Below are 15,703 nucleotides of genomic sequence, written 5' to 3' on the forward strand. Positions count from 1 at the left end.
TTGATTTATAGGATTTCCACATATTGATATTGTTTTCTAAAAACATTTTTTACTTCATGATTGCATATAGAGTACTGTATACTAATTACACTACCATTTTTGTTATTTAGTCATGCCCAAGTTTATTACAAGTAAACTTCCCTCTGTTCTTTATTATACTTTGTTATTTTAAAAACGTCAATATATTTAAATGCCATTTTTAACGCCTTTCTGGCATTACATTCATTTCGTGTTTATTTATAAACTTACATCTGTTTTCTTGGGGACTTCGTAACGGGTCTGCCTCATTATCGCCTGCAGCTAAACTTGTTTTTGTATGCCGGTCCATATCAAAGGCCTCTTTGTTCTTTTCACTTCTAATTAATCGCTGTAGCAGGAAGAGCGGAAATCACTGATAATTGTAATTTATATACTCATACTTTTGGCAATCGATTCCCTTGAAAACCCCAACACTTTCGACGAATCAATTTCAAAACAACACAATTATCCCTGAACTTGGTCGCTAAAGTTCACATTTTTGTAGTCAAGGGCGGGAAATACTTAATATATTCACACTTTGTGTGGTCTCTAAGCTCTTATCAGTGTTTTTATTCAAAAGTCTATTGGTTGTCAAATGCTTATTTTTGTTATCAGTTGAAGGAAACACATGACAAACTGTCTGTCCACCCTCAAGCTTAGCAGAAACTCACAAGTATAATTTCACTACAATTTCCAAGACGTTTTTCTGTCATTTTTCACTTTAGTTTTCTGAACTGGGGGAAATTACAGTGCCAGATAGAAAATGGCATGTTATTAAATGAGCGAATTAAGGGTCTGTCAAGTGGAAATCGGCGAACATTTGCTACGAATGCTATCTTGTTTATCCACGATTACAATTGATTGTGGCTTGTTTATAACTAGAGGAATTGTGCAATCGAATCGATTTCAATGTAAACAAAAGATATACCAAGCATATTAGCAATATCCTTCACCGATAACTTGAGCATGATAAGACTTACGAGGTTTCTGGAGTCGAGTGCCCTCTCTTTAGGACCCTAATGACACAAATTAGGCCACTTTGTTAGAGTATGTTGTAAATGACACGAGTCAAGTGCAAGTTCCTCCCGATAAAGACTGAATTACGTAGGAAAATCTAATAATAAAATGCTTGTGAAGCACATTAAATCTAATGAGTATCTCGGCTAGCTTCTTATCATCTTTTTTAGTTGAATGTTAATCAAGTGCAGCTACCGTAGAACCCCTTATCATTCCAAGCAACTGGGACCCCATCGGCAGAGCTTTCAACATTTTCCAGGCACTAGGATCTCAGCAACTGGCAATTGGCAAACGTCAGAGAGAGAGGAAAATGCTATGTCGATTCAGCAAAAACAACTTACATATATTAATATATACTATTAATATTAATAATCAGTATTTATTGAAATCGCCTGGAGCCAGACATGGATCGTCCCACTTGGACTGATAAATGTACCTGATAAACCCAGTGAACTCCCGGGGAATGCACTCGTCGCAAAACTTACGCCTCCTCCGGAGGACAAATGATTGACCTTCTCGGCTTCTTGTGGGGCTCGTCTCCAGGCTCCGGCCTGCGTCAATCCGAGCCCACAATTCGCGCCTCTCAACAACAATTGAATCAACAATTCTTCACCAGATTGTGTCAACCAGAGCTAAGTTATAGTACACATATTTTATTAATCAAGTGATTATCGCTCCCCCTCATTACGCAAATCAATGGCAAAGACTTTGAACTTGTACCAGCCAAGAACGTAGCTCATTGACCAATAGCCCCGCCACTTCATGGTTGATCAAACACTATAGCCAAGGCATAGTTTAGAAATACTTGTACAAGTAATGCCTCCATGGGCCTGGTAATCCAATTATTAAGCCGCAAAATAACCTCACTGAAATCGTATTCTATAGATGGATTATCAGTGCTTTGAGCTAAAGAGAATCAATATTTATTATTATTTTTGTTAATGTTCAAAGATTGCTTTTGGGAATTTTTGAGTGCCTACAATCGAGAATTGATAACGATGATCTTGGAAATTTTTTAATAGTGAAAGTTGATAAGGTTATACCATAAAAACTAATCGCAAGTGGGTTAAACTCAAGGTATAGTTTGTGATGTTAGCAGAAGTTTTACACAAACTTCAGTGGGTAAAACTATCTATTCTTGAAGTTGGGAAAAAGAAATACCTTTCCCTTTAGTCATTTACAAAATCTTATCGTTTTAAGGTATATCTTTGGCATGAGTCTTGAGGCAATGTTTATATTTTTGTATTTTATCTGAGCGCAAGTAAACCATAAAGATTTCTTTTAATCAAAGTAAAGTACGCTCAATTGGCTCTAATAAATTCCCAAGCTCTAGTTAGTGAGAGAGAGAACACTATACATATGCATAGATATTCAAAATATATATACTATATAATTGCTTTTTAGTGAATTTAATAAGGAAATCTCTTGTTAAGGCCTGCGCTGCGTGCGATGGTTTTACGGGTATGACTATGAGGGCGTGTTCGGCGGCAACAGAATCGGATGGATTTATGCCTCTATATCATATATTTATAGCTCTACAAGCTGTCAATCAATTGGTTTTTTGGGGAGGTACTTGTAGTAGTTATAGCTACAGGCCCCGATTGACCGATCTGGAATGCACTCGATCTGCGATTTGTCCTGCACATAAATAAATACTTCGAAATTGAACAGGCAACCATATCTGGAATGGCCTGATAGGGGAATCTATTGGTTTCGATGGGGGGCCATAAAAAAAAGCGTTTTGGCAGCCAAAATACAACTGCAGGTGACATAACTGCGATAAGGCAACGAAATATGCCCCCTGGCTAGGGGTAAGGGTATACAATATCGCCACGCTGCAGCTTCATGGTGATAAGGATACGAGATTAAAGGCACCCCCACCCTGCATGACCACCTTCGGGCTTCTTTCTGCTGTCTGCCCAAATGTCTGACTAATAACAAAAACAATTTGATCGATGGTTATAGCCAGGCCAATACCATTTTTTTTTTGGCAATAAATTCGTAGTGGTGGGTTTTTTTTTTTGAGCCTAGACAAGTATTTATGGGTTAACAGGTGAGTGAGGGAAGGCTTATCTGTGAAATTTCGAAGGAATACTTAACACTATTTACTAGTAATAGCCATATTCATAGCAATAAATATAATACTACCCAAATCCTATGTGGTAAGACCTTTGTCTTGATAAACCCAGAGATATATTACAAATCAATGAGTTCCAAGAAATAAAACTCATTCAGAAAGCATTCAATTCTTGCTTAAGTTTATGGCTCATTCACGAACAACAAAAAGTTAAGCAAGTGTTTTGACAATTCTCTGACAGAGAAATGTTTAAATATTTATCTATTTTTATTTACTTAACATTTTAGTGACAATTTTCGGTTTAAAAATTGTTTCGATCTTCCCTTCTGTTTATTGAGTGCCAGCTTCCATTTCAAATGCACAGTTTGGGAGTCATTGACACAAGCTAAGCGATAGGAATAAAGCTTCAAACCAAAAGGGAAGCTTATCCTAGCAATGAGCTTTTGTCCGTTGACAAATATTAAAGTAAAATATATAACTCATTATATTAAAATATGATAAAATGTATAAATTCAGTGACTTAATAAATACAAAAATGTAATTTAAAAATACTGTTAAGTTATCGTATTTTATTTTAAAGCTTAAAATTATTTAATGTAATTTTCTGGCACTATTTTTGCACTTTCTTTTAAGTTTAAACAACCATTTTATTATATTATATTTATTTTATAGATAGAAAATTATTAGCATTTCCTTACTATTTTTGGGTAATATATAATAATAAAAAATAAAATAATAATAATACATATAATACAAATACTTAAATATTTCTTAATCAAGGTATTTCAATTGCTTTCCTATTTTAATATTTTAAAATTTTTTTCTCATTTCAGAAATTGTCGTTCTTATTAACAATCTGTGAATATTAATTGTAAGTATAAAGAACATGAATTTATATTAAATACATTAAATTTAAGCAGCTTTTTTAATCACAGACATTGACCTAAAACAAAAAACATTTTCACTGCAATAAACAATTTCAATTTACGAGGAAAAATTAAATTCTCCTTTTTAATATCCTGAAAATATACTCAATTATTTCATCATTTAGCCAACAAATTTCATGGCTTAAGACCAGCCACCCACATTTATGGCCAAAATATATCTATGCATATATAGATACATTCACCTTGAGCTGGTCGTCGAGGACGCATTATTGATTTTGGGCCTCTTGGGCCTGCTTTGGGGGGTGGTGTTGGTAAAATAGAATTTATCGAATTTGGAGCTGTTGACATCATGTTGGCCCTGTCACAAGTTCAAATGTAGGTCGTTTGGTAAAGATATTATGGTGGGTCAGCGAAAATATTTGGTAGCTGCACTTGAACCGAAAGCTATAAATCGCGTGATATTCGTGGGGCCAACAAAGCAAGTCAAGAAAATGTTGAAGAAAAATGAAAATATTTACATTTATTCGCAGAGATAAACAAATGTTACAGTTGAGGGAGTTGTGATAGCATATATAGAATATATATATATATTTATTTTTGGGAGGAAAATAAATATTTGTTCAATTAAGACAGCATATAAATTGATACTCAAGGTAATAAAGATATTCCAGAACTTTAGGCTTTTTAAAATTCTATTTATAGAATTTATAAAAGTTCAAATAAGTTGTAAAACCAAGGACAGGTTTTTATATCTTTAATAAATTAATAAATATTTCAAGGGCTTTCGTATAGATACAAATAAATATAAAATAAATTCAAGAACATTTTCAAAATTATTGTTTTGACCTCATAATATTTTACTTTATTCTTTTGCTCATCGCTGTATATTTTGTATATTTATTTAGTTCTGCTTATTTGCTTAGTTTTCTTGGCATTTTCTTTTTGAGAGGCTCGTTCTGTGTTCTGTATTCTGTGCTTTAGCTGATTGGTCGAGATTCTTCGGGCTTGGCTTCCGTGACGTCACGCGGCGCACGCCCCTCATGGCATGAAATGTATCTATCAGATACATGGCTGCGTGACGTAGCCGCTGCTGACGTATCCGCCCCGACACACCGCCGCTCACCAAATCAGGGCCTATGTCAACGTTGTCCCAAGTGCTAATGAGCTTTCTGTTGCATAACGCCGCGCATTTAATCATCATTATTTTCCTTGGCTTGGCTATACCCTTTGCACTTTCCCTCGTAATTAGTAGGTAAACTCGCTTCCACACACACACACACACACACACTGAGTGCGGGTTGCGTGTTCTGGGTGTAGATACAGCCACATAGATACACATATTTTCTGTACAAGCTTAAAACGCTTTCGTCGCAGGTAGCGAGAGCATGCTTTTGGGCGCTCTGTGAGCCTGTTCCAAGCGTGGAGCGTGCCAAATGTTTGGTTGTATTCCAAGTCCCGCCGGAGCTGCGTTAATGCCCCACGAGGACTAAAAGGGGGATATGGGGGTATGGGGACAAGGTTAAGGGTGTGGACAAAGCGTATACATAAAACGTTAACAGGGTTGTGTTAGGACAAGTTTGACACTAAGCGATTTTTATCATAATTACACTGGGGGAAAGGAGGTAAAAGAAAAATATTGGTAAAATCACATTTTAATTTAAAATTTTATAATCAATATATTGTTAAATCAACTATTGGAAAAGCCAAGGAAATTTGAAATTAAACAAATATTTAATAAACAGTATATTTCTTTGTTGGTGTAATAATTTTAAAGCATACTTTTGGGTATTATTTTAATTGATTTAAAAGCATTTAATTGTTTTTTCATTGTGGTAAATATTTTATTAGCTTTTAAAGCATTTAATTCTTTATTCCTTTATTTATTTTAACGTAGATTTTATTCTTCATTTTAAAATGTTCAGAAATATAGTTTTTGTATCATCTTAAACCCTTTTAAAATATCAGTAACCAAAGCCTTTAAGTTTCCATTATCATAATCTTGAATGGGAAATAAATTTCTCTTTGTGTAAAAGACTTCTTTTAAATACTTCTTAAAATATTCTTGTATAAATAAATTATAAAATATGGTAAGCCTTTCACGTACGAGCTCTCAATATAAATACCTGCCACTTACAATTAAGTTCACGTGCTTCTTTATAAGCCATTTATATGCCTTAAAATTTCCATAACATCCCAGAACACTTTACCAGCTCTTTTTTTACGCCTCCTCATTATCTGACCTATATTTAGCTCGGAGCTGGGGGAGCTGAGTCGTATTTGTTTAACGAAAAATATGAAAAGCCTGGAAATGCTCATTTTCATTGGCAGCAAAGCCACCGTAAGAGGCAATCCATTATGCTCAGTGGCACAGCCACATTTTTCTCGCCCCATAACAAACGGGATCCATTGAACGAGCTGTGTTTTGATGGGTTTGCATAGCAGCTAGGCAAATAGTGTATTCCCCTCGGGGTTTGACTATTAAATGGAATTGGAAATGATAATGGGAATTCTACAATTCGTACATAGATATCGACAAGTATCTGTGGACACATATATATTCCGATTCCGAAGGCAGTCGGCAGCCTTTATTTCAGTTTAATCTTTGTTTGCATACGGAAAATGCAGTAAACAGTGTATAAACACTTGGATATCTATACACAAAGTACAAATGCATTTTAATTTCCTGTCTTTGTGGTTTTGTAAACTTGTAAAATTATTTATCGGATTTATTGGGGTTTTCTGGGTTGTACATTTTTTAATGCATTTCTTCTGATTTTATCGAATTAATTACGATCATTGAGGCAATGATGTTAATGATTTAATTGTAAATTTAAATAATATAAATCGATATATTAATTGACTTAATAAATGTACTATTTTTATGAGGAAAAGTTATATATATATATTATAGAGTTATAAATAACATTAAGTACATTAAGTATTTTAGGTTTTATCTAATTTATCGACGATTTACCGATTAATAGTAAAATTGATTGTCAATGATTTAATCGATTACATAGGGTTTTATTAGAACACATGTTTATGTTTTCTATAACAATACATTAACATTATATACTTTATTTTCAAATTAAGTAAAAATTATATTAACATTTATATTAGCAATAAAATCAAAACAAAAAACGTTTTGTATTTTCAGTTATATTATCATTAAAAAAAAAAAAAAACTAAGAATGATTTGTATTTTTAATTTAATTTTGTACATAAATAAACCAAAAAGTTACATTTTTTTAAATTTCAATTAATATTCTTCCACTCCTTGCAACCACTTACCGTTAAGCAATTAAAAAATGTACAAATCAATTGCAGATTCATAAATTTGCATTGACTTAACTTAATGGACAGGCAGAGGCAACGCCAACGGATGTCCAGGAGATGGCCGCCATGTGTTGTGCAGCCAAGAGTTGCATCTCCACTCCACACCGGCGGGTTGCATGCAATTTCAAGCAGAACCCTGAACCCGGCGATCCGAAATAAACGAAAATCTGTGTGCAACGAAGAGGCGCCTGCAATTCCAGTTTGCTGTCTGCTGCGAGTCAATAGCCTCGGATGGATATATAGAGTCTTTACCCCGGGACAGGGACAGGGACCGGGACCATGGTCGCTGAAGAGACAGAGAGAAAGAGAAGCAGACACCAGTTCTCGGGGCGCACAAACCGGAGCGTACAATAGAGCTAAGAGAGAGCGATGAGATGTGGGAATTCAGGGGGGTGAGGAAACTTGGAGAGCGAGTCCACAGCCCGGCGGAGGCCTTTTCATTGTTTGGCCCGCCATTCATTTGCTAGCCAGCATTCGTGGCGTGCGGTTAAAGAAAAAGATACCAAGTCCGAGATACAGATACACGCGCGAGTGCGTACGGAAAAGACTCGAGGAAGTCAACGATTCTCATACATATCCAAAAATATCTTTGAATGAAATATTTACCAATCATATCAAAATTGTTATCGTTGTGCAAAAAGCGGTCTAATTTTTTGGCCAGCAACATGTTTCACCGTTGATGCGCATGCGCCTTAAAGTATTCTATGCTACGTGGGTGGCCGACCAAGACGACGACTGCGACGTGCTGAAGGACAAAGAGCCAAAGCCAAAAGGACATTTCGTATTATTCAACCAATTTGAATTATTATTGCCCCGGAAAAGTGCCGTGAAATAGTGATAACAAAAGCGAGTGTAATAAGACAATAAATCACCGAGGAATACGAGAAAACATATCCCCATCGTTAACTCCCAAGGAAACCCCACCCAAAGTTTACATAATCCTGTCGAGATGTCCACCGCATCGTCGAGCAACTCCAGCGGCGAGGAGGTAGCCAAAAAGCCAGGCACCAACAATGAGGAGAGCTCCCACCTGCTGGAATCCGCCGATAATGGGGCCAAATATGGTTCCCGGCAAGCGGTTAAAATTGTCAAAACCAATGATAATAATGGACGCACCAGCTCCACTCCACATGTACGCATTAAAATTAAAGACACTGAGGGAAAAGTATTTTATAATTAAAACTATTTAATCTAGAAAATATCTTATATTTTCATTCCTTAAAAGAATAAGTTCCTTGACAAAATCTGCTTAATTTTCATGTTCTCCAAAATTTTTAATACCTCTTTTCCTGTGTACTTTATCCACTGACCAAGTTAACTTAATTTACGCTGGCCAGCTGACTAACCAAGTTAATGCATCATTTTCGATTATGACCTTGGTAGAAGCCACGGCGAAAGCCCAATTAACGCAGTGCGAACTAAAGAAAAACGAGGCAGGAAATCAGATTTAATTCAAAACGAACTATAAATACCCTGACCATAACATAAAGTTAGGGCATTCAAAAAAGGGGGCTTTAATGCCAAATATTTACCCAAAACAATCTCAAATGTTTGTAAAGCAAACGCGTAGTTGAAAGCACAAAGATGTTGCCGCAAAAAAAAGAGATATGAGATATAAATAGTTTACCAGGCAATTATCAGGCATGAAACATTTGAACAAAAAAATAATTTCATAATTTTTCTCAATTACTGGACGAGTTCAAATACCTTTTCCACATCATTTCCGCTTTACATGTATAGTTTTAACGATAAGCAATTATAAAACTATTATTGTTTTATCTTTTATCTGGAGTTTTTGGTTTCCAAATTCCATTGATGGATCGCCAAGCTTATCAGCTTAATGAGTTCCGAGCGATGTGGAAACTTTCTATTTTTATTTTTAATGTTGGACAAGGTCACAAAAAATCAGAAAAAAGACTGCAACATTTTCATTATCTGTTTGGAACTCATTTGGTAAAAAAGCAAAGACAAAATTTGATAAGTAAACACTTCTAAATAGGGGGCGTATCACTGATTCCCAGAAGAGAGAAATTATTTATAACAATAAGCATGATATGGATTTATGTTTTTGTTGAACAAGAAGGCCCTCGAGTGATTATTTCACCGGGACCATTCAATTGAAAGTCGTTCCACTCACTGACACCGGATGAGTCAACAGTTTTGTGGATTGTGTAGTATTATTATTTTAGTAAAAACTGCGACACCACCCCTTCAAAACCATTAAAAATTGTATGCACAATTCCGGCGACAACAACAAAGATTTTATGAGCAACATTTACATTTTAAAATGCGACGACACTCACAAGTTATGAAAAGTCGACCACCAGTTCGATAACACTCACCATAATATGGCACATTATTCGAATATCAATGAGTTAACCTAAATGGTTAGCCATAAACTTGTTTTCACTTTTATTTAATTAAATCACAAAGCCAAATTACCAAAATGACTTTTGCTATCGCGAAATATTCAAAGCTAAATAAGAGATTATTTAAATAGGAATTGATCTTTACATTTATATTTCTTTACCTTAAAATTAGCCAACCTTGATCTAAGTTTATGAAGAGATCTATTAGCTCTTTTACTTACTCATTGTTATAGATTATGGTTTAAAAATATAATCTAATTCAATTAGGGATATTTAAAAGAATCTCTTCATTATTAATATATAATTAAGAGTACATTTTTCAACGTCAATAAAGTAATAGAAAATATTTAAGAAAAGTTCCCAAGAATTACCATAACATTCCCATAATGCAAATGTTAAAGTTAATAGCTCTGGATTATTGTACATAAATTAACCTAAACAAGTCACTAATTATTTAGTATTTCAATGGAATTTGCTTATGCTTTTTTGAACCAGTTTATAGGAATGCTTAGGGAAATAAACCATTAACATGTTTATGACGCGCACTGTTGCGCCTTCTGCCACTGACATTGAAACGAACTTGGACCCCTAGGTTCAGGCAGTTGGCATCCTGGTGGGGAGAAGGGGTTTACTGGCTTTGTTTAGGGTGGCAGTAAGTCTAAATTTAGATACAGAATGTCGACGCATAGCCAATGGATTGACCACATTAGCCGCAGACGGAACTGAATCTAGCCAGATATCGATTTCAGACACTTTAGCCACGATTTGAACGCTTCGTTTGCTCTCCTCGACTGGCAGCCATTCCGGACTCCGGAGGTGTGTCCCGTCCCCCAGTAAATGACAGTTAATATGTGGGCGTACTTACTTACAGTCTCCTGTTCCCGTTCCCACTTCCATCTCCTATCCTATCCACCAGCTGCAACTCTCGGCCTGCATTTTCACGGAAGTGATTTGTTGTCCTCCATGGCGTGGGTCGAGATTGGCAATGGCACTCCGAGTGGGTTGCTTGAGTGGGCGGTGCGACACATGAGATATGTATACTTGCATATTATAGAAAAAAATAAGCGACCAAGAGAAAATGGCTATAAATTACCCATATGTTGCCTTGCCAAATGGTTTTTATGCTTGTTCCAGACTGGGTTTGGGTTTTAAGTTCTAGAATTTCTTAGGATTTCTCTAAAAGTTGCCCTCAAGAATTCGCTTCGAGATTCACTTGCTGAAAAATCTATTAATGAGAAAGATAAAGTATCTATAAATCAAGAATCAATTGTATCTCAACATTAAAATAAGATATAATATATGAATTTCCCTTGAATATACCTTTCTCGAACTCTTGTCAATGGTCAAGACTAATCAAGCTAAAAGTGAGCTTTTCATCCATTCAGTAAAATCAAAACACACCCCTTTTATGAACAGACAATAAAGCAGACATCCATTTATACATATTTATATATACATATTTCACCTACCCGGAATGAGTTCTGTTTATAAACACTAAAAGATATCTTTGGAAAAGCTTCTGATAAGAAAAAAAAGCTCGAATATGGCCAGCTGATTTGGTGTCTGCTATAGCTAATATTTTGGCAATTTATTGATTAGGGTAGCGATACTCTTAGCTATATATGTCTGTACCGATTATATAGTAATTTATGGCCATTGAACGGAAGCCAATGGAGTACAGCTAATAAGGTGTTTGAATATGGTTAATTGGTGCTGCTTGAGTGACCCCTGGGAGGCCTTCATTAAAAATAACTACAAATAGAATGGAATGGCAACATTTGAGTGTTATTTTAGGAAAATCTATTTGTTTATATATATAGTATTTATTATATTATATAAATGTCATATAAAAATATCGATAAATATTTATGCAAAGAATGTGAATATTTTAAGCTAAGTTATGATCCCTTTCCTATAATTTGATTTTAAACTGCAAGGATATATAAGATTTGGCTTTTCAAAGTTAACATTCTTGTTAATTGATAAGATAAGATAATCTTTTACTAGCAGAATCTGAAATTCTAGATCTTAGAAAACAAAAATAAATTAAAAGGCTTAAAATAAATAATTATAATCAGTAATTATATAATCCGAAAGTATTGACCTTGTTTTTTTATATGTAGATCTTACTCCTAATAATCTATAACAATCGTAGCAGGATATCCTGCTTTCAATCCATATATACAATTTTATTTGCCTAATTAGGTAATTCCCATTCCGTTAATCATCCCTTATCGTATAAAACTCTATCGGATACTTACGTATATATAGAACCAAGTGTTGGTATATTAAAATTTTCAAGTAGGAACACAGGAACATAATAATTATACTACTTTACCTCTCAATTTGATAATGAGAATGCCCTCAGGTTCTTAGTTTAGTGATCACGCGGCATCCTTGATTTAAAATATTAAGTAAATATTAAGATCTTAAAGGCTTTTCCTGTTCGAACGCATAATGATTCGCTGACCACACGGCGTATGAATGATATCGGGGTAGCGATTGTGCGTGAACTTGCCTCGATTTCGGGGGCGACTTCTGTTTATGTGACTGTCGTAATGAAATAATGAAGCACTTCAGCGCACAATCGGAATGGAGGAGAGCATAGCCCAATTTTATTTAATTTTTTCTTTTTTTTTGTTACCGGGAGAGTGCAATAAATATGGGTGCACGGCCAATCAATGGAATGCCCATATCGGTCCGCCAATAAATGTCCTAATCACTCTGCCGGGGGGTTCTTATCGGAGCCAAAGGCTTGATAATACTCATAGGTAGCTGCTAGACTGGCCCTCAGTCCCAATTAGTTGCTCAAAGCAGAACGATCTACCCAAAAAAAAAAACGATCTCTTTAGAGTTGTGAAAGGTAAAAGGAACCAAGAACGACCATCAGCAAGGATATTCAAGGATATATAACTATATATTTTATTTTAGGTTAACTATCTTACATGGACTTACTATCATTTAATTACTATCTAATTAAAAATGCGATTTACCAAATCTCATTATCCTTGCAGGATCAGGAGAATCTACTCAGCAACATGGTGCACACGTCCACGGAGAATAACTCCAAGAAACTGCCACAATATGTGGCCGCTCTGGCAGCAGCTGGTGGCGCCTTCGCCTGCGGCACCCTCTTGGGCTGGACATCCCCAGCCCAAACGGAAATCGTGGATAACCACAGTGGCTATGATTTCCAAGTGAGCGACAACCAATTCTCCTGGGTGGGCTCGGCCATGACCCTGGGTGCCGCCTGCGTGTGCATTCCCATCGGTTTCCTCATCAACTTGATTGGTCGCAAGTGGACCATGCTGTTCCTGGTCCTGCCCTTCATCGTCGGCTGGGCGATGCTCATCTGGGCCGCCAATGTTGGCATGATGTATGCCTCTCGATTCATTCTTGGTATCGCTGGTGGTGCCTTCTGTGTGACCGCTCCCATGTACACGGGTGAGATTGCCCAGAAGGATATCCGTGGAACGCTGGGCAGCTTCTTCCAATTGATGATCACCATTGGTATTCTGTTTGTGTATGCTATTGGCGCTGGCTTGGACATCTTCTGGGTGAGCGTCATCTGCGGTATTCTGCCATTGGTCTTTGGAGTCATCTTCTTCTTCATGCCGGAATCGCCCACTTATTTGGTAAGTTTCTTGATTAAATCTTTATATTTTATTAGGTTGTGTATAGGGATTAAAGTACAAGTAAATGTGACCACATCCCTGATCAAGATACATGTTAATATTGAAGCTTTATAAATATATATGATATATAGAGTCGGAAATTAAAGTACCCGAAAAGGGTCTACAAATTATTGCCATGAAAATATATAAACAATTCCATTCAATGACGCCTTAGCAGTATCTTGAGTAGATATAATCGGCGAGTCAATCAAAACAATCTTTCGGTAAAACCAAAACATAAAAGATACGAAAAGCACCACGAGTTTGCCATCAAAAGCGGTCGATAAAAAAGATACAAAATCAACAAGTATGTCTAATTTTCCGAAATCCTCCTTTGACAGGTTGCCAAAGATCGGTCGGAGGGTGCCATTAAGTCCATTCAGTGGCTGCGTGGCAAGGAGTACGACTATGAGCCGGAATTGGCGGAGCTGCGTGAAACCGATCGGGAAATCCGTGAGAACAAGGTCAATGTGTGGTCTGCCCTGAACCGACCCGTCACCCGCAAGGCTCTAGCCATCAGTCTGGGTCTGATGTTCTTCCAACAGGTGTGCGGCATAAATGCTGTTATTTTCTACTCGTCAAGGATCTTCAAGGTGGGTTTTAGTCTACAAATTTTAGAAATATATCTAACTGAAAACCTTTACCTTTACAGGAAGCCAACACTGGCATCGGACCCAGGTGGGCAACCATTCTGATCGGCATTATGCAGGTGGTGGCCACCTTTGTCTCCACCGTGGTAGTGGACAAACTTGGCCGTCGTATCCTGCTGCTGGCTTCGGGCATTTCCATGGCCGTTGCCACCACCGCTATTGGAGTTTACTTCTATCTGCAGAGCCAGGATGAGACACAGGTGGAGAGTCTGGGCTGGCTGCCGGTCGCCGCGTTGTGCATCTTCATTATCATGTTCTCGATGGGCTATGGACCGGTGCCATGGCTGATGATGGGCGAGCTGTTTGCCACCGACATCAAGGGATTCGCTGGTTCGTTGGCTGGTACCTCCAACTGGCTGCTGGCCTTTGTGGTGACCAAGACGTTTGATGACTTGAACGAGGGACTCGGTATTGGCGGCACCTTCTGGCTCTTTGCCGGACTGACAGTTCTCGGCGTATTCTTTGTATTCTTTGCCGTGCCGGAGACGAAGGGCAAGAGTCTGAACGAGATCCAGCAGGAGCTGGCCGGCAACAGGTCCAATCCGGCACCTACTCCCGTCAACGGTGCGGAGAAGCAGTAATGGGGTGAAGAAAACTTCCGTTTGAGGAGCGCAAATCGCAAACCGGAAGCCGAGAGACAGACCGGAAATCACTGTTAACTTGCCGTTAATTTACGTTTGATTTAGGTTCGCGTTAAGTGCAAGTCCCGTTGCGATAGATGGATGAATTTGTTTATAGAATTTAATGTTCGCATAGATTTCGGTTAGGCATAGAGCGGGAGATCCAGAGATCGGGAGAATTGCAGCAAACTATAGCTAAGAGCGAAGACTGAAGGTCAACTGCAGAAAAGCCGCGAGAAATGTTAAGCCACTGTTAACGGCCTGCTTTTGCAGCCATAGAAAAGACAACAGCAATGTAAGAAAAACATATATATCATAATGCCTATATGTATGTATATGTATGCTTATTTAGTGTTACTTCACATTCAAATCAACGAATTCGGTTTTTTTACGAAATTTTACTGGCAATTTTGCATTTCTTTTCGGGTTTATTTTAACGTGTTTTGCATGCATTTGTTCGATATTTCGTAATATATATATTTGTACTATGTATATGTATGTCTATGTATATGAACTATATATATATATATATCTAGCTGTTTGTGTCCCAATCGAAAGCATTCACTTAGCATATAGCTCATATAAGTTGTAAGCCCCTTGCAAATTTATTTATTTACGCCCATACAGCGATAGGGAAATGTTAATATTTTATTTAATAAAACCCGAAATAAACACTATATACTTTTAATAATTTTTAAACCGATATTTTGATATTTCAACATTTGAATTTAATTGTATAATCACAGCTCACAGCTGAAAGCTACAAAAAAGTCCCCGTCTATCATTGTTAAATTTCGCATAAACATAGTTTTTATGGAATAACACAACTATTGATGATAACGCGAAAAATAAATATATATATTTAATATGTAACCAGGTCTTTGTTATTATGGGGAATTGTTGCCTTGAAAGTTTATTTATTTGCGTTTTATGACCAGTTCCTCGTTTATGTTAGTGTCCTTCGGGAAGTGGAAGATGTATGATCCTCTTGTCGTCCTTTAATAATTGGTCATATCTTTGAAGTGTGGAGCACTAAAAAATAAATTTGGTTGTGG

The 15,703-nt window shown here is 36.7% G+C and overlaps 1 protein-coding gene across 3 annotated transcripts in view; it reads left to right on the forward strand.

The window, feature by feature from the left end:
* nebu (solute carrier family 2 member nebulosa) overlaps window positions 1–15,521 on the forward strand; it is a 20,579-nt gene extending 5,058 nt beyond the window's left edge. For 2 of the 3 annotated variants that reach the window (XM_086834434.1, XM_020944293.2), the window contains 4 exons: window positions 3,946–3,983; window positions 12,719–13,339; window positions 13,720–13,971; window positions 14,031–15,521. In XM_086834434.1, coding sequence (XP_086690560.1) covers window positions 12,743–13,339; window positions 13,720–13,971; window positions 14,031–14,609 — 1,428 coding nt within the window. In that variant the 5' untranslated portion in view covers window positions 3,946–3,983; window positions 12,719–12,742 and the 3' untranslated portion in view covers window positions 14,610–15,521. Of the gene's footprint in view, window positions 1–3,945; window positions 3,984–8,161; window positions 8,468–12,718; window positions 13,340–13,719; window positions 13,972–14,030 lie in introns of those variants that run through there. The other variant, XM_020944292.2, reaches the window with a different exon arrangement.
* The last annotated feature ends 182 nt before the right edge of the window (window positions 15,522–15,703 follow it).

This window comes from Drosophila serrata, unplaced genomic scaffold (genome assembly GCF_035046125.1).
Source record: "Drosophila serrata isolate PLE 108 unplaced genomic scaffold, ASM3504612v1 contig_272, whole genome shotgun sequence".
Taxonomy (NCBI): domain Eukaryota; kingdom Metazoa; phylum Arthropoda; class Insecta; order Diptera; family Drosophilidae; genus Drosophila; species Drosophila serrata.